A 19,646-nucleotide genomic window follows, 5' to 3' on the forward strand; every position below is an offset into this window, starting at 1 on the left:
GTCAGTTTTTCCTCATACCTACTGTTGTTGAATATTGTTCTCTGACTAACATCACTTGATCAAACCTTTTCTAACATTCCACACTACAAAATAAGTCATTATTTTATTAAAGAAAAGAGAGAGAGAAAAGTATGATTCATGCTGATATCTTAAATATTTAATTAAATAATCTAATATTTTTTCCATTTTACATAAATGTGCTAAGGTTTATATAGTACAATAATACAAGACTATGCTCACTTTAGTACTTTATGCACTGATTGGTTCATAAACCACACCCAGCTGTTTTGTATTTCTAATCACCACATAGTTTATGCATCAGTTACTCAAACCTACTACCTACTGGAAACTACTTTTGGTTATTCCAGGGTTCTGGGAGCTGGATGGACAGCTTTGACATGTCACTGCCTGAGGCCTTTGAAAAGATTTAGGTGATGTTTAAAGAAAAAAAAGTTTTGCTGATCGTTAAGATTCTTTATTCATTTTAATAGTTACATTGCAGTAAATCAAATGAAGATATCAGATGAAGAGAAGAAAAGCTAATCTTCTGTGTGAACAGATGCAATCTGCAGTTGGAAACGCTGTTAACTGGTAAATATATATTTTACGCCACCATCACATTCTTAAAAATACCCATAACAGAGGAAGTCCTATGAAGCGCTGGTATTTATTTATCCCACCAAGACTGTTTCTTCATCAGGGAATTCATAGTAGGGAACCTCCAGGTTCAGAGGAGCAGGGCCTTTTCTGATTCTTCCCGATGCGTCGTAGTGGGAGCCGTGGCAGGGACAATAGTATCCTCCGTAGTCTCCGGCGTTGGCGATGGGCACACATCCCAGGTGGGTGCAAACGCCCAGCACGATCATCCACTTGGGGTTGACCACTCGATCCTTGTCATGCTGGGGATCTCGCAGCTCTGCCAGATTCACAGCCTCCTCGGCAGCGATTTCCTTCTCCGTGCGATGGCGGACAAACAGCGGCTTTCCTCTCCACTTGAAGGTCATGTTTTTACCTTCTGGGATGTCGCTCAGCTTCACCTCGATCTTGGATAAAGCGAGGACATCAGCTGAGGCGCTCATGGAGGAGACAAACTGGGTGACCACCGTTTTGGCTGCGTAGATGCCAACTACGGTGGAGGCTCCGGTCACCAGGTAGGAGAACGCCCTTCTGGCATCACCGCTTTCTTGAGAGGACTTGTTCGGATCCAAAACCTCCGGCCGGCGATATTCGGAGAAGTCAGGAATCTTGATGTCTGTGTGAGCCAGGCGGACTGCTCCAGGAGCTGGGGAGACATGATAATACTTAGAGATGTTTAGGACAACTAAGGGTGAAAGAAAAAAATAGATTCTGCGATATATCACAATATTTTACAGTACGATTATTACTTTCCCATCTTTGTATGGGAAAGTAACAAAATAGCATTATCTCGGTAAATAATGGTTATTGGATCAACAGTATTGTAATACATAATTTAAGGAGCTGGAGAAACTTTAGCTATAGGACATATGGTTTAATGTGAAAAAAAAAAAAAAAAAAAAATCAGACGCATTTTCATTGTAAAAAAAAAAAAAAACATATCCGATGAGCTTTATCAATGTGAAAAAATAAATAAAAATCTGATGTAATTTTAAATATATATATTTTTAAATTATACAACCTGCATTTCCAATGTAAAAAAAATGCATTTCAATGTACAAGTGCACCATCTAATGTGTAAACCCATTGTTTTTGTTGTGTTTTCTCTTAAACAGCCTCTTAACTCTTATCTTAACTCTTATCTCTTAAACTCGCTCTATTTTTTTTTTTTTACATTTTATTTCCTGTTTTTTTATTCTAAATCCACTACTGGCTGTTTATTTTATTTTTTTTTGTCCTATCGATCTAAAAAAAATGCAAATCAATTTTTTAATCATGTTTTTCACAAATTTAAAGTTAAACTTTTGGGGAAAAATGTAATTTGAAAGTCTGATAAACATAACACTTGCATTTGATATTTGTACTTGAATTACAGTTAGTTACCATTTATTTGTTCTCATAACTTTAAAAAAATGAAATAAATTGTATTTCATACCATTTTGTACTTGTAAAGGTAAAATTTGTAAAAATCCATATCGCAATGTATATCATATTGTTTAGTATCGGGATACAGTGTATCGTATTGTGACATGCAAATCGTGAATCATATCGTATTGTCAGATTCATGGCAATGCACACTCCTAATGACTACGCGGTAGAGCTGAACGATATATCGTTATCGTATCTATATCTAGATATGAACTTTCAAGATATGAATATCGAAAAAAGTAACGATATAGACGATATAGATTTCTCCTCTTCCCGCTCGCCCTGCATACAACTCTGGCAGTTACAACAAACATCACTTTAACGAGTGCCCTTGAATGCACCGCTAAGGCCAGCGCGCACACACGACAGAGACAGCGGATAAATTAAAAAGAAAGAAAGAAAGAAAGAAAGAAAATGAGTGCGGGAGATAATGCGGCCGGTGGCAGTGCAGAATCTGATTTGGTGCCAAAACATAGATCATCCTCCATAATTTGGAGGTATTTTGGATTCAGAAAGGACGATGTTAACTGGAGTGAGGTGTTGTGCAGGTCGTGTTTCGCAAAAATTGCGACTAAGCAAGGTAGCACAACAAACATGTTTCACCACCTGAAACAACACCATCGTGTGCTGCATGAAGAGTACATGACCATGAGAGAAACACCGGGGACTTCTCAGTCATCCCAAAATAAGCCAAAGCAAAGTTTTATTGCTGATGCGTTCAGTAGCATTACGCCGTACGAGTCGACGTCCACCAGACATAAAGAAATTACCGACGCTATAACATACCACATTGCTAAAGACATGGTACCTGTGTACAGTCTCAAAAGAAGGCTTTAAAAAAATGGTTCGGACGCTGGACAAGCGTTATAAAATACCATCCCGAACACATTTTAATCAAGTGGCCATTCCGAAACTTTATAATGAGTGTAAAATGAATGTTGAATCCGTGCTCCATGATATCGATCATTTCGCCACAACCACGGACCTGTGGTCGAGCCGGACAACCGAACCTTACATTAGTTTAACGATCCATTTTATTACTACAAACTTCGAACTCCAGACCCGCTGTCTGCAGACATCATTCTTCCCCGGGGAGCATACCAGGGATAATATAGCGGAGGAGATGGGAGGTGCGTTAGCAGACTGGAACTTGAAGGAAGACCAACAAGTTTGCGTAACGACTGATAACGCATCGAACATGATAAAGGCTTTGGAGGTGAATGGTTGGACGCGCCTTCAGTGCTTTGGACACAGGCTACACCTGGCAATAAGTACGTTTTGCTATGTTTATTTTTATTTTTTAATTACTTTCAGACAGAAAGAGCGAGATAGGTGTGTGTGTGTGTGTGTGTGTGTGTGTGAGAGAGAGAGAGCGAGAGAGAGAGAGAGAGACAGAGAGAGGGGAAACAATCTGCATTTTTATGTGGTTATTTAGCTGTTGTAATATAATACTTAATTATTTTGTACATCTATTTTTCCAAGAAAACGCAGTGAAAGGTGACAGCCGGATCAGCCGTGCAACAGGTGTCTGCAAAAAGTTGGTGTGCCACTTCTCACACAGCTGGAAAAAGAGAGTGGCACTTGAGCAAGCCCAGAAACGCCTCAACCTTCCAGTCCATGGACTCATAACTGAGTGTCAAACTAGATGGGGGTCTAGGGTGCTCATGATTAACAGGATTCTGGAGCAGCAGAAAGCACTCCATGAGGTCCTCTCAGAGGACAGAAACACCCGGCACCTAATTCTTGGATATCAAGATCTGGATGTGCTGGAGTCAGTCAGCAAGGCACTGGGACCACTGCTTGAATTCACGGATGCTCTGTCAGGGGAGGATTATGTTAGTGTTTCACACACAAAAAAAATTGTATTTTTGGTGTCTTAAAGGGACAAGTACTACAGTAATAGTTGATGAATAAATGCAAACAAGCTCATTTAGATCAAGTATTACGTAGAGCTGGGCAAAAAATTGATTTAATAGATATATCAAATTTGTAGTTAAAAACGATTTTTATATATATAAATATATTTTTTTACCACCACAGTTTTTTCAGACTTTTTTGCGTTCTGTCCTAGTGGGTTACCGTAGCAATGTGAGCCAGCCCCCTCTTTGTTTACCCTTTGAGTAGGCTATATGTGCGTCACACACATGTTTCATTTTTTATTCGCACTATGCTGAGATGCTAAGGGATGAGTTTTTTTTTTTTTTAAATTGTAATATTATATGTTGTAAAATATGTATTTATCAGATTTCTTAACCAGAAAATTTAAGCTACTGTGAAGTAGTAGTTGCTTAAACCTGGGTTAAAACTTAAAATTGTTGAATGACAGAGCCTCATTTAATTTTTATTTTGGGATTGTTCTATGCATTTTAACTCTCAGAGCAAAAAAGTTGCACTTTTGACAATATATATAATGTCTGCTGTCATTATTAAGTGCATTTGAAAAAAATAAAAATGGAACTGAAATTCAATTTTTTCTTAATGAAATCAGAGATTTTTTTTAGGCGAAATCGCCCAGCCCTCATATTACGGTACGTTTTCTCTTTGAGAAAATATTGTCTTTAACATTATTATTAACAAAAACCTCGACCCACTTTTGCAATAACATTTCCAACATTGGATTGACCTGATATTGATGTGGGAGAAATGTTTTGATTTTTAATGCATTTAAATTGGTCTTTTAGGGAACACCTATTAACCATTAATTAGTTGCTTATTAGCATTAGTAACATATTGGCTCTTAATTAGTCATTATTAAGTACTTAATAATACCTTATTAAGTACTTATTCATGACTTATTCTTATTAATGCCTTATGATACACTTAATTGCAGTCTCGCAGTCCAAACAGGGTTAGGGTTAACCCGAACATGTTAAGATTGTAATTCATATACAACAACTTCCTTACTTAATACTAATAAGTAATAATTCTGAGGTTATTGAGGGAAACCTCTTAGTTAATGGCTTACTGGTTGTATAATAAGGCATTGATAAGTACTTAATAATGTCTAAGTAAGAGTCAATATGTTACTCATGCTAATAAGCAACTAATTAATGGTTAATAGGTGTTCCCTAAACTAAAGTGTTACCCATATGTGTTATATTTACATATTTATTTTCACGTCAGCTAAGTATTAAAATAATCTACCTTAAGTGTGCTCAGATTTTCTCATGGTATTACAGAGTGCAATAATAATAATAATAATAATAATAATAATTAGGCTAATTCAATCATGTACCGTATATTGTTTTTTATTCATCTATCCTGTACAGATTTACTGGACCATTCCAACTGATCCTGAACACAATCTAAGATTTAGCCCAAACACGAGAGAAAAGCTAGAGACACCAAACAGAACCTGAACCCACAACCTCTGCACTGTGATAGGGTCATAGTGAAGTGAAGCCATTACGTAAATCAAAGAAATGTATTAGATTTCAGAGCATTTTTTTTAAAAAAACTGACAACTCAATACATTGGACACAGGTCACAAAGGAAAAAAAAAAAAAAATAATAATAATATATATATATATATATATATATATATATATATATATATATTTAAAAAGTTACAATATGGTGCTTGTATTTTTAACTACACTAAATCATAACAGAGAAGAGTTTTGTATCAAAGCATTTATACACGAAGCCTCATTAGCTTAGATTAGTTGCGGTCATGACAAGACATCTGGCAGAAAACAGGTATGTCCATTTGAAGAAGTAAATAAGACAAAGTTAGACATCACAACGTATCGAGTCTGTAACGCGTAGCATCTTAAGTTATTATGTGTGTGACGATGGCGTAACTCAGCTCAGGTTGAAGCGGTGCAGGGAATCGGCCTTACCAGCAGCTGCGAGCAGGTTTTTACCTCCAGGGAACTCCAGACATTTCACTGCGAGCTTCGACGCCTGATAATAAGAGCTTAGAGCTCCGGACCGAGCAGTTATGGACAACATTTTGGCCCAAATGTCGACGTTTCAACCCCGCCGCTGGGGACACGACCTTCGGAGTGTGCGTTGATCTATCCGTGTGTAATCCGCTCTTTGCCTAAACAGAAATGACTACATTTGTTTAAAGCGTTTCGTTTGACAGGTAATAGAGCACTAACTGTTAGTTAAACCTAATAAACCCCATCACATGATTTATGTAGCCATTAATACATGCCTTTATACGAAATATATGGCACTAAAAATTGAAAGAAACTTTTTTTCTTGTGTACTATTTTTATTCGGGCATTTCTTTTGGGCAGCTACATCGAAAGGTCCTTGTGATGTAAACAAAGGTCCTAGCAGGGAATGGGGAGGCTAGCTACACGATGGTAACCTGAGCCAAGATTGGAAAAACAAATATTAAAGATGAAAATACCAAAACGAAAATTATTTCTACTTGTTATTTTTGCGTACGTGGCCTTTTCACTTTATGCCGCCTACAATGTGTTCTTCAGCAACAAAACAATGTCCCGTGTTCACCGAGTGGTGAAAAAAGAGGCTGGACCGCCATCAGGTAATCTCAGCGAGCATCCCAAGGCCTTCATAGACATATAATTATATCTGCAATATGTTTGTTTTGTTTTGATACTGTGTTGCATGAAATAAAGGGTCCGTTTTAATATGGAGTGGAAACATGTGTGCAGGTGTTGCTAGAGATGGTGGTGCTCCGTTTTTTGCCGACGAGTGGAATCCGTGGGAGGATGAACAGGTGGAGTATAACTCTGCGTTGAACGCAAAAAGAGAGGCTTTCAAACAGCACATGGCCAAGATCGAGAGAAACAAACCCAAAAGATACAAAGTTCAAATCTGGGGGAAAGCTGCTATTGGTAGGTAAAGAGTCATCAAGTGCGGTTCTGGTTTGGGTTTATGTAAATTACATGTCATGTAATATAATTAAAAATGCACAAGGTTTTATTGCAATCTCTTAACTGAATCGTTTTTATCCGTAGACTTCGTGTCAAACTCAAGGCCCGCGGGGCAAGTCCGGCCGTGTAGAGAATCCAATTCGGCCTGCAGGAGAAAGTAAAAATGACAAAGAAAGCATGAATAATTGTGTAGATTACCAAATAAATCAATTGTAGATATTTCACCCCCTCCAAATACACAAATTAAAATTTCCCATGATTGGCAGTCATTTTAAATCAAATCATTTTTCAAAGCCCTGCCATTTTCTTCATAATTTTCCCAAATTAGGTCAAAATTGGTCAAACAATCTAAGAAATGTAAGTTATGAACCTGCAGACACAAATATATCTGTCACATATTGCTTGGATATAACTGGGGGATGTAACTGAAACGAAATTTGCCTGTGGGTATTCATAAAGTATAAATCAACCTTTCAATCAATCAGTCGATATTGTCGGTGCCTTACATATCTGTATAGCATTTATATGTGAAAGTGCACATTACAACACATTAATGTTGTAATTTGCTTGTTTTTTTAATCTAAATACAGATCAAATTGATCCATATTTGGCCCCATGAACTAAAGTGAGTTTGACACACCTGCATTAGACAACATAAAACAGCAGTTCAATTTTTTATATATAGCACCATATACAGGACTACAACATAGGAGGCAGAAGTATTAGTTGTCATATTCCTTTCATGTCTTGCATTATAATTAATGTGTTATTGTCTTTGATTGTTTTATTTACTAGAAAAACTAAATACAAATTGTATCTTACTTTACCAAGTACCGCACTTATTTCATTTATTTATAGTTATTTAGAGGGGCACCGGATGTGCTTTCACAGCAAAATAGAACTGCATTAAAAAAAATGGGGGAATTGAGCCAACGAAACAAAATGAAAGCTCAGGACATTAAAATAAGAAGATGACAAAAAAAAAATAAAATAAAAAATAAACGTGTCAAAATGGGTTTTTTTATCAACATCATAAATATTTGTTGCACATCAAGGTAATAATAATGTACACAAATCAGTTCTTATGCCCACTTTATAGAATTTCTTTTTTCCTTTTGTTGAACTGCATGCAACAGTGTGATGCTCTTTATATTCTTAAGATTTTAATAAAGTTACATAGCAGCATTAAAACATTTTTTTCTTCTGTTCTTTTTCTCCTTAGGGATTTATCTCTGGGAACATATTCTGGAAGGTCCACTTAATCCCACTGACAAGGTAGCTCAATGGAGAGAAGGCGAGCTGCAATCAGGAAAGATCGATTTCAGGTAAAAGATCAATTCAATGAAATCAAAAATACAACACTTGACTTTTCCCTCTTCTGTGCTGGTAGTTTTTACACAGGTCCCGCTGTGGTCCAGGGTCATGTACCTCTGGATATGAACAGCCTGGTTCTTGTTCTCAACGGCCGCGAACAGCAGAAGGTGTCGTATTCCACACGGTGGCTGGAGCATGTGGAATCCCTGGTTCAGTCTCACACGGTGTCTCATGTGGCTGTGGTGCTACTGGGCAATGAGCATTGCAAAAATGACTGGATCGCTCCACACTTAAAGAGGAACGGAGGCTTCGTCGACCTGCTTTTTGTTGTGTACGACAGCCCCTGGGTTAACGATAAGGACGTCTTTCAGTGGCCTCTCGGTGTTGCCACGTATGTACTTTATTAATTGCCTACTAATGCTGGAAGCATATATTCTCAATAATATCATGTGCCCAGTTGAGTCTCAGTACCTTTAAATGAGTAACACTAGCTGCTGTTGTTTTTTTCGTGTTTCTCTATAGTTACAGGCAATTCCCAATGATCAGGGCAAACGCTCAGCTGATTACCTCCAACCGGCCATACCTCTGCAATTTCTTAGGAACTGTTTACAAAAATTCCTCAAGAGAAACACTCATTCATGTGCTAAAACAGTCAGGTCTCGACAAGGAATGCATCACCACTGCCAGAGAAAAGTAAGTGGAACTTATACACTTAGAAAATGATTTCAGCAGCCTCACCTTTCACTGAGTTACATCCGATGATGTTTAAGGTTAAACTATTGTTATGCAAGGTAGTGCTTAGTGTGTTATCTATTTCACAATGTCCTAAATACTTAAAGGAGCATAGGGCAGGATCTAGACTCTATAGGGACACCACGGTTGTTAGTGTAACTATAGCCAACAGCCAAGCCGCCGTGGGAACGCGCATCAACTCTTTATGACCAGCGCACAGCTGATCCGATACTGTGACGAGAGGATGGATACCCGACGGCACCGGACAGGTCAGGTTCAGACAGATATTTAAAACTGGTGTTTGGGTTTGGTCACATAGTGTCGTTGGCGCGCAGCGTTCTTCCCTGTGGCTGCTGCAGCCATGAAGAATGCAGCTTTAACTGTGAAAGCAGGATCCCAGTTTTCCTCCTTTGCTACATCCTCCCTCGGATGTAGCAAAGGAGGAAAATTATAAAGGAATACACCTTTGAAAAATTCCCTTTTCTGCCCAATAACATCTATTATTCCTATCTTTGATACATGGATTATGTAAATAGATCCGATGAGTCTCTTGCATGCACTGTGACCCTGTTTGTTTCACTTTCGCTTGCTACCCCAGCGCTGGTTTGTTATTGACATTAACAGTTGTTAATAAAATTGGTGCTTACTAGGGATGCTCCGATCAGGTTTTATGCTGCCGATCACCGATACCGATCAGCCAAAGAGCCGATCGCTGACGATCACCGATACCGATCACATGGATTGGCTGTAAATTTTGCATTGTAGTATGATGAGTGCTACCGGCTAGACGGTTTGGAAAAAAGAACCATAAAATCACTTTGATTTAGAGAAAAGCATGTTATTACTTTTTCAAAAGAAAAAATACTAAAACCTTGCAGGGACAATGCAGCAACTGAAAAAAAAACAGTTAAAATGACCTGCTCTCAGTAACACAATCTTTAACAGATTGAAAACATTAAAGCTCTCAACAGGCTGAATAGTGCAGAAAATCAAATAAATAAAAGTATATCTCACAACATGTCAAGTAACAAAGGATACATTCAAAGTCAAATGCAGATTGAATTCAAATAAACTATCATTAGTTGCTAAATCAAAATGCCTGAGAACATGGCTTGGCAAAAAACAAAAACAAAAACTACTTAGTACTTACTTTTCTTATGATTTATAAAATAAATATAAGGGGTCTGTTGCTTTGTATGTAAAAACATAAAATAAATAAAAAATAGCCCATTTGTCACTTAAATAACATAAATATGGTATTAAAGACCTTGAAACAGAAAAATAGAACAACTGAACGTAAAGTGCATTTGCTTTGAAGAAAAAAAAATATCTTAAACAGCATTTCCACATGCCAAATGTCTATGATTTGTTGAGAAGCATTGTGGGAAGATTATTTTTAATAAAGAGGAGAATCTCTGCTTTTTCGGTCATGAGTCTATTCCTGTGTTCATCCACGCTCTGGCAGGGCTACGTCTGTGAAACATTTACGTCCCGGTAGCATGTAGCAGGGCTCCGAGTGAGAGAGTAGTCGGCGGAACCCAGTGTCCTCCACCACTGAGAAGGGTTGGTCATCTAGTCCGATGAATTCAATTATTTTCCTGGTTATTTGCTGAGCCTTCTGACGCTCATACGGACGAGTGTTGCCAAGCGTGGGCTGCGTTAACTGCCTTCTGACTGTTGCAGTCTTTTTTTCTTTGTTTGCCGTGAGCCTCGAAAACTCACCATACTCCGTCAAGTGTTTGTTCTTCAAATGTCGGATCAAGTTTGTTGTGTTGAAGCCTTTTATCGTGCTTCCCCCGCGAGGTATTTTTTCGTTGCATGTGTTGCAGGATGCAAACTTTACATCACTCTCACTGATCTTATAAAAGCTCCACACGGCAGACATGTTTGTTGTTGTGGTTTACCGCCGCGCACCTGCGCAGTGTGAAGGAAAGGGGGAGGGGACACTACTCTGCACACAGAGCCTCTGCCGGCTGCAAAGTATGAGCTACAGGACAGGTGATCAGTTTTTGTGATCGGCAATGTAAGGCATTGATCGGCGAACGCCGATCACTTACTTTTCCACGGAGATCGGCCGATAATGATCGGTGGCCGATCGATCGGAGCACCATTAGTGCTTACCACTAAAACAAACGTAAATATGTCATTCCTTTGAGAAAAAAATTTAATTTTAACTGTCGGGTCTGACTCGGACAAGAAAATGCGGCCCGATCAGCCCTCCAACTGTGAGACGGTTTTTATTTACTCGCCGTTCATGTGACTTTTTACTGCAAGACTTGTGCACATACCTCTGCATGCATCTGTGAAACCACACAGTAGTTTAGTCCACTGTGCTTGTCTTCTTTCAGTCTCCAAGCCATTTTCTTCTTCTCCTTCTTCTTTATTTTCAAGTGTTGGGCCGCCTCTCCAAGCCTTCAAAAACGTGCACCAGAGCATTCCCAGGCCAGCCCAGAGACATAGGCCCTAATTTATCAATTTTGTGTGAAAACAGGTGCAAATTTAAGTGCACATTTGGTCGTATGACAGGACCAACGTATAAATTAAGAAACATTTGTATTTGACCATTCCCAGTGTACCAATGATCAAGTGTTAATAAATGTGGCGGTTGAATTCGTCATTAAGATGATACACCCTTAGTTATTCCTGGTTCAGAGGCTCCGCCCACTGATTTCAAACAAACATTGGCAAGAAAATACACATTTCTGAGTAGAAAATTGACATCCTCACAGCTGAGATGAAGTAAAACAAAGATGTGCTTTTAGGACGTGTGAAGACTGGAACTAAAATAGCTCCTAAAAACGCTCTGTGGAAGAGAATAACAGAGGCAGTGAACAGCATTTCCGTATTGGAACAGACTCAGGCCTGAGGTTTGAATTAAATGTTCAATATTAACTTACCCAATGCCTAATGATTGTTTAAATAAAATTTTACTCATCCACGGCCTTAAATGCGTGCTAGTTGATCGAGACAATTCTTTACATTTTGGTCAAGAAAAAGTCAAGTCAGGCTGGCGTGTGCCAGCTTAAATGACAGCTGAGGTTTGTTAAATAATTATTTTCAGTCTCAGTCCGATTAGGCTGTGTTGTACCACACACTCAGATTTGCGTACATGAGTTCAGACCTGGCGTAAGATCTGATCGTAGCATACGAGTAGTTGATAAATGAAGGCCATTGCCTCTCCAGCGTGTCCTGGAGACATCCAGAAGGCATCCTAATCAGTTGCCTGAGCCACCACATCTGGCTCTTCTCAATGTGGAAGAGCAGCTGCTTTACTCTGAGCCTCTCCCAGATGACTGGGCATCACACCTTATCTCTCTCCAGAGGAAGCTCATTTCGGCCTCTTGTACCCGCAATCTTGTTCTTTCAGTCTTGACCCAAAGCTCATAACCATAATTGAGGGTGAGGGTTTTTATTTCTTGTTTGCCACCAAAAATGCTGCCAAAATTGTGACTATTTACTTTGGGGCTTACACAGTAAGATCAGAATCCAGCTGAAATTGAATAGAACAAACTAGAACAAAAATGATTTCAAGCCAAGAACTGTCCTTTTTGTTTGGTGACAAAAAACAAGAAATCACAGTAAGAATAAAATAAAGGATTTCTGGGGAAGCCATGCTCGGAACAGATGCATAGTTTAGTGCTGTTGCTCAGTCTGCTCTAAAATCAACCCCCAACACAAAAATAACAACTCAAACGCTTTGAATGGAGAGAAATGAGTGGGGGGAAATCTCAGAGAGGACAGAATCAGAATCAGAATCAGAAATGTTTTATTTGCCATGTACAGTTTTGAGGACAGTACAAGGAATTTGACTTGGTGGTTGGTGCACAAAACAAGCAACAAAAAGAAATAAAAGAAATAAAAACAAAACAACAAAGAACAACCCAGCAACAATAATAATAATAATAATAATGATAAATATAAAGGATGAGGGATAAATAAAGGATAGATAGAGAATAAAGGATAAATAGGATAAATATAAATATATATATACAGTGCAGCATGGTATCAAGCTGGTGGAGGTGGTGATCGGGTGGGGGGGTTCAGTGGGTGACTTGGGGTGTGTTCATGTGGATGGTGGCAGAGGGAAAGAAGCTGTTTTTGTGTCTGGAGGTTCTGGTCCTGATGGACCGAAACCTCCTACCAGAAGGGAGAGATTGAAACAGTTCATGACCGGGGTGGGAGGGGTCGGCCACAATCTTTCCTGCACGCCTCAAAATCCTGGAGGCGTACAGGTCCTGGAGGGAGGGCAGATTGCAGCCGATGACCTTCTCTGCAGAGTGGATGATACGCTGCAGTCTGGCCTTGTCCTTGGCCGTAGCTGCAGCGTACCAGATGGTGATGGAGGAGCAGAGGATGGACTGGATGATGGAGCTGTAGAAGTTCACCATCATCTTTGTTGGCAGACTGAACTTCTTCAGCTGCCGCAGAAAGTACATCCTCTGCTGAGCTTTTTTGATAAGGGAGCTGATGTTCAGCTCCCACTTGAGGTCCTGAGTGATGATGGTCCCCAGGAAGCAGAAGTACTCTACAGAGCTCACTGTAGAGTCTCCCAGGGTGAGGGGGGTGAGGGGGGTGAGGGGGGCTGGGTTCTTCCTGAAGTCTGCTATCATCTCCACTGTCTTTAAAGCATTGAGCTCCAGGTTGTTCTGGCTGCACCAGGACACCAGCCGGTCTGTCTCCCACCTGTAGTCAGACTCGTCTCCATCAGCGATGAGACCGATGATGGTCGTGTCGTCTGCAAACTTCAGGAGTTTGACCGACTGGTGAGAGGAGGTGCAGCTGTTGGTGTACAGGGAGAAGAGCAGAGGAGAAAGAACACAGCCCTGAGGAGATCCAGTGCTGATGGTCCGGGGAGCAGAGATGGTTTTTCCCAGCTTCACGTGCTGCTTCCTGTCAGACAGGAAGTCTGTGATCCACCTGCAGGTGGAGTCTGGCACGTTCAGCTGGGAAAGCTTGTCCTGAAGGAGAGCTGGGATTATTGTATTAAAAGCAGAGCTGAAGTCCACAAACAGGATCCTGGCGTAGGAGCCTGGGGAGTCCAGGTGCTGGAGGATGAAGTGGAGAGCCAGGTTTACAGCATCGTCTACGGACCTGTTGGATCTATAGGCAAACTGCAGGGGGTCCAGGTGGGGGTCGGTGATGTCCTTGATGTGGGAGAGCATGAGGCGTTCAAAGCATGCAAAGTCGCCAAAAGGACGGTCAACTGGCCAGATAACAACAAAAAAGGCGAAATAAAGCACGCTAGCGCAAGATAGCGCCTTGCTAACTAGCAAAGAAGCTAACGAACCGGCAGACACGCTGCTCCGAGAAATGTTGTCTGTCTCCAAAGACCTTTGTGACTTTAAAGAAGGCATTTATGGTGCTATTTCAGAACTCAAGGGAGATATAAAAAAAGATTTGAAAGATGAGAGATGAGTTGTCAACATTGAAACAAGAGCTCAACCAGAAGTTAGCCGAGGTGGGAGTGACGCCTCAAGCCCAGGGCCACGCAATCAACGCAGCAGAGGAGCGTGTTTCGGATCTGGAGACAAGCAGCACTGTAACCAAAGAAGCCCTGCTAAAACTGTTAAAAGAACAAAGAAGGCTGCTGGAAAAGTTGACGGACCTGGAGAGCAGGTCCAGAAGAAATAACATTCGGGTGAATGGCGTGCCTGAAGATTTGGAGAGCTGCTCTATGATTCAGTTTATTGAAAATCTGCTCACTACCAAGCTCACTTTACCCAAGAGCATGTCCCTCTGAATCAAATGTGTGCATAAAGCTCTGACACAGAAAACCGGACCAGACGCTACCCCGAGATCCATAATCGTAAACTTCCTGCAGTTTGACGTCAAAGAAACTGTTTTGAAATTGGCTTGGAAGAAGAAGGTATTTATAAATGCCAAACAGATTTATTTTTTTACCACAACTATGCGCAGGAAGTGATGGAGAAGCGCATAGCCTATGCTGGAATTAAAAAAGCCCTCAAAGAGAAAGGAATCCGCTTTAAGACTCCTTTCACGAGGATCCGGAACCATTGGAATACCGGACCATAGACCTACGAAGGCTACACGGAAGCTGAAGGCATGGGGCTTTCAGGTGGCAGCCGTCAGAGGAGACCCGGGGCCCAGCATGGAAGAAAACATACTGAAGGTATTCCCATGGCAACGATCAGATGCCCATGACGGAGTAGACCAAATGGAGACATGAGTGAAAGAGATGCTCTAAATCCTTAAAAGAAAAGACACTATGCAGAACAGACTGTGAGAAAAGAGGTAATTTTGAATTGTTGTGCCCTCATTTGTTTATAAGTATCTGAAACTGCCGACTGAATAGGGGAATATCAGAACTTATGTTGGACTTATCTAGAGGAGATGGAATGTACATGCAAGTCAGTCATTCCACCACTAGGGCCCCACCCCATCTGCAGGGGGCCATTCCCCTCCACCTACCAACAGGGACTTAAGAGGGACAAGCATCCCTGCTTTTTTGTTCTTGTTCGTATGTTTTTTAGCGTGTGTTACTGTTTTGAGTTGAAGGCAAGGGAGACCAGTTGTTTGACTTCTATTGTTCATTGTGAGACACCAGCATATATGGATGGTTTTAAGTTACCTTATGCAGTCAACTACTGTAAGACCTCAGACACCATGGATATTAAGAGATGGAATGTAATTCCTTACCTAAACATGGGTTCACGTATTGACTCAATAAAAATTAATGTCTTGCCAAAACTTCTATATTTATTCCAATCGGTACTAGGGATGTAACGATTCACTTAACTCCCGATACGATTCGATTCACGATACTGGGTTCACGATACGATTCTCTCACGATTTATTTTACAAAATGGGACTGTAGACAAATGATGATTGAAAAATATTCCTTTATTTTTTTGGGGGAAAAAACTAGAAAATACGGTACTATTTTCCTTTTATTTTTTATTGTCAAAAGAATTCCTTGATAAACTATTCAAAACAATGCAATTTAACTAAAAATAAATCTTGAATGAAATAAATAAAGGAATAATACAAATGAAGAAGCCGATTAATTTAAATTCAGGTTCTATAATAAACAATGCAAAACTGCATAATAGTTCTTTTTCTTTTTAGTAGTGCAACTGAAAATGTATTTTGTGCCTTGACAATTGGACTTAAAAAAAAAAAACAAACCGTCATTGCACTGATTTACGTCTTATTTGTTTGGACCAGCAGAGGGCGCTGGTAACACAGTGGTCGGTTGGCATGCAGATATTCTAGCAGTGAAGAAGAGATGCTATGCTAGCAGACAGAGCTAATAGAAAAACGTGACTTTTACAGATATTCAAGTAATATTACAGATATTCTTTCGGTGCTAAAGGGGCAATGAATCATTTATTAACATATTTAAGAGTAGAAGGCGGCCAGAAAGAAAGTATTAGCAGAATCCTCCCGCCGCCTACACTTCTGGATAGCGCCCTCTGCTGGTTAAAAAAGTACTGCGATTCAATTTTCATAAAATCGATATCAACCGTGATACCTATGAATCGATTTTTAACTGCCTTACGATTAATCGTTACATCCCTAATCGGTACCCATTGATAGTCCAGAACAGTTTTTTTTTTCGGAATGAGATAAAGTATCTCAAGAGTTATATGGTCAGGGATAAAACCAAGAGTAAAATTCAAAACTTTACAACTACCTAAGGAAAAAGGAGGACTAGCTCTTCCATGCCTTAAAAACTCTAGAGCAGCCCAGATTAGACCACTAGTTGGCTGGCGTAAACCAAGCTATGGATCCAGATGTACGGAGATAGAAAGCTCAATGGGAAATGGAATACCAGTTAGCACATTATTTGGAGACCCTTCATTAACCAGTCATCTTTTGGAGCCCAACAATTTTTGGATAAGTAGTTCCTTAAGGATATGGAACAAAATATCTAAAAGATACCAACTAAGAACTAGAGCTGAAATTTTTTAGATGGTTTGCATATGATCCGACCTTTACACCCAGTTAATTTGACATCAGGTTTAGAAATTGGTCTATTTTTGGTCTTACTGCATATTGTACACTCCTAGATCAAGGTGCTGTCTTGAGCTTCTGGGACCTCAGGGTCAATTTTAATTTGCATCAACAAGATCACTTTAGATATCTACAAATTTGAGATTTTGTGTACAAGAAATTCCTAAAAGACAACAGCTTAACAGGAATAGAAATCTTAGAGATATTCTTAAAAGCCTATAAAGACAGACCTTATCAAAAAGTAATATCTAAATTATGTTTGGCTATTCAAAATTTTAAAACATCACACTTTGAACATTAAAACAAAATGGGAAGCAGAGGGCAGTGTCACAATAATATTAGAAGAGTGGGACAGAATCTGTAGACAACAATGGTCAATGACGAGTTCTCCCACATGGAGAGAATTCAGTTGGGAGGACGTGACTTGCTTTTTTGCATTCCTGCACAGACAATTAAATATTCCAATCAGACTGCCTGCTGGAGATTGTGTGGAGAGACTGTGGCAAATCACTTTTCTGGAACTGTTTGGCTCCATTTTGGCAAGGTGTTAACAGGGTCCTGGAAGCAGTTTTTAAGAGAACACATGTACCTATGTGATTTAGAACATATCAACTGTGCCAAGAGTGATAAATACCTGTTAAGGGTGTTGTTAGTGGCATGTAAGAAGACCTTGACTAGAAAAAGGCTTACGAAAGATGCACCAACCATAAATGACACAAATATACACACAATGGAAATAATCAAATTTAAACTAAGAAATCAATTTGACATATTTGAAGAGAGTTGGTCAAGATGGCTTATCCATGTGTCAACTTTCAGGCCTGACTTTATATAATACTGGTAATCCTTAAAAGTATAGTTTCGGATCTGATCCAAATTGCTGTGTAAAAACAAAGAGTTTATTAGCCCATTCTTCAAATCCTTTAAATTGGTATTTAATATATATATAAAAAAATTCCACTTCACTTAAATATGGGTGAACATGCAAAATTGCAATTCTCCCCTTGCCAAGTTGTTCTTGTTGTCCTAAATGTTTTTGTTCTAAAATTAAACCCAATGAAAAAAAAAAGTAAAAACACATCTATGCATCCGTCTAAAGGACTTCACATCCCACAATGCAATGTGAGAAACTTTTCCGATAAATGTCAATAAACAGAGTATTTACGGTGGAGATGAAAACAAACTTTCAAGAATAAAATAATCTGAATAAATAATCTGAATAAAAATGTCATCTCCAGCAGCTTTAAACATGTTGCATTCTTGCTCTAACTGTTATTTTATTGCTCTTCCTTGTTTCTGACCTCAGGTGGCTGCCACAGGAGAGCGCTGACAGTCTGAAGAATTATCAGACTGCTCTCTCCCAGAGCGAGCTCACCCTGTGTCCTGTTGGCATCAACACTGAGTGTTACCGTATCTATGAGGCCTGCTCCTATGGCTCAGTGCCTGTGGTGGAGGATGTGCTTACAGCAGGCAGCTGCGCTCCGGGGCCCAGCTCCCCGCTACGTCTGCTGAAAGCTGCAGGAGCACCTTTCATCTTCATCAGCGACTGGAAGGAACTTCCTGCCATCTTGGAGAGAGAAAGAGAAATGAGCCAGGAGCAGAGGGTGGACCGTAGAAGAAGACTGTTGGAGTGGTACTCCAGCTTCCGCCAGCAGATGAAAGAGAGGTTCACTGAAGTCATTGAGGAGACATTCTTTAAAAACGGTTAACTGGCCAGCTTTATGTATTACTGGAGTAAGATTTATTTGTTGGGTTGTGCAGAAATGTGACGTACTACTGGCGTGAACTTGGTGGTATTTGGTATAATATTCTGGTACTGTTTGTTATAAAGCCATCTATGTCAATGTCAAATTGTAAAACTGCTGTTATTTGGGGGCCCACAGAATTTCTGGATGTTTATCCTTTATATGTTTACAGCATTAGAATGCAAAGGCATTTGGAAATCACTAACATCAAGTTGCCTTTGTATTTTAAAGCCAGCACAAGTATGTGTTTTATTTATTGTTGTATTTTTGTTGTGGATAAAATCTTTTAATGCAAAGTGTGTATTACATTTTAAGCCTTGTTTGCAAATGGTGCACGCTATGACTTTATTTTGTGTAGTGAACAGCCTGAAAATGTACAGTCGCTGTGATGTATTTTTGCTTTAGTGGTCCCTCAAATTAACAAAGAATTGTTTTATTGTGTACCATTCATTTCAGTGTAATAACGCATGGATTTTTAACACTGTGCAATAAAATAAAGAAGTTTAGTTGATCAGCTGCCCCTACTCTTGTCTGCTTCTCACTTCTGCCTGCAGGTGGCGCTGTGGGCCAGGGGAAACTTCATGTAATGACAGGAGTACATGTTTTGGATAAATATTTTCTCAGTGAACATTTGAACACTAAACATTTTAAAGCGAATGACACTAAAAAATATCTCAATCCACCTGCCTTATAATTCAAAATAGGCCTGCGTGTTCGGTTTGTCTGATGATGATGAGCCATAAACAGCTTTTTCTTCATAATATGTTAAGGTTGAATTTATTCAAACAACTTTTTTCAGGAAATTTACTTTGATAGGACACATCAAAGCAAACAGCAGATTCATCTGAGGAAGACAGACAGTTGGCAGTCAAAGCATGTCAGGAGATGAGAATAAAATTCCTGAAAAAATGAATGAATAAAACCTTAACATGTTATTTTAAAAAAGATGACAGAATGAACATGT

At 39.5% G+C, this 19,646-nt stretch overlaps 2 protein-coding genes across 3 annotated transcripts; one reads left to right on the forward strand and one right to left on the reverse strand.

Annotated features, from left to right (window-relative positions):
- Window positions 1–453: 453 nt before the first annotated feature.
- LOC114464861 (cytochrome b-c1 complex subunit Rieske, mitochondrial-like) lies at window positions 454–6,117 on the reverse strand. The gene is made up of 2 exons (XM_028449488.1): window positions 5,907–6,117; window positions 454–1,282 (listed from the first exon to the last, which is right to left on the reverse strand). The coding sequence occupies exons 1-2, from the start codon at window positions 6,016–6,018 to the stop codon at window positions 672–674; spliced, it is 723 nt and encodes a 240-aa protein (XP_028305289.1). The 5' UTR covers window positions 6,019–6,117; the 3' UTR covers window positions 454–671.
- Window positions 6,077–19,200, forward strand: rxylt1 (ribitol xylosyltransferase 1). 2 transcript variants are annotated; one of them, XM_028449485.1, is made up of 6 exons: window positions 6,077–6,565; window positions 6,696–6,878; window positions 8,140–8,242; window positions 8,308–8,622; window positions 8,754–8,924; window positions 18,244–19,200. In XM_028449485.1, exons 1-6 carry the CDS (start codon window positions 6,418–6,420, stop codon window positions 18,644–18,646), a joined length of 1,323 nt encoding a protein of 440 aa, XP_028305286.1. In that variant the 5' UTR covers window positions 6,077–6,417; the 3' UTR covers window positions 18,647–19,200. The 2 variants fall into 2 exon arrangements, with proteins under 2 accessions (XP_028305286.1, XP_028305288.1); XM_028449487.1 differs by lacking the exons at window positions 6,077–6,565; window positions 6,696–6,878 and adding an exon at window positions 7,007–7,074.
- Window positions 19,201–19,646: the final 446 nt, after the last annotated feature.

The sequence above is a fragment of the Gouania willdenowi genome, chromosome 6 (genome assembly GCF_900634775.1).
Source record: "Gouania willdenowi chromosome 6, fGouWil2.1, whole genome shotgun sequence".
NCBI classification, from domain to species: domain Eukaryota; kingdom Metazoa; phylum Chordata; class Actinopteri; order Blenniiformes; family Gobiesocidae; genus Gouania; species Gouania willdenowi.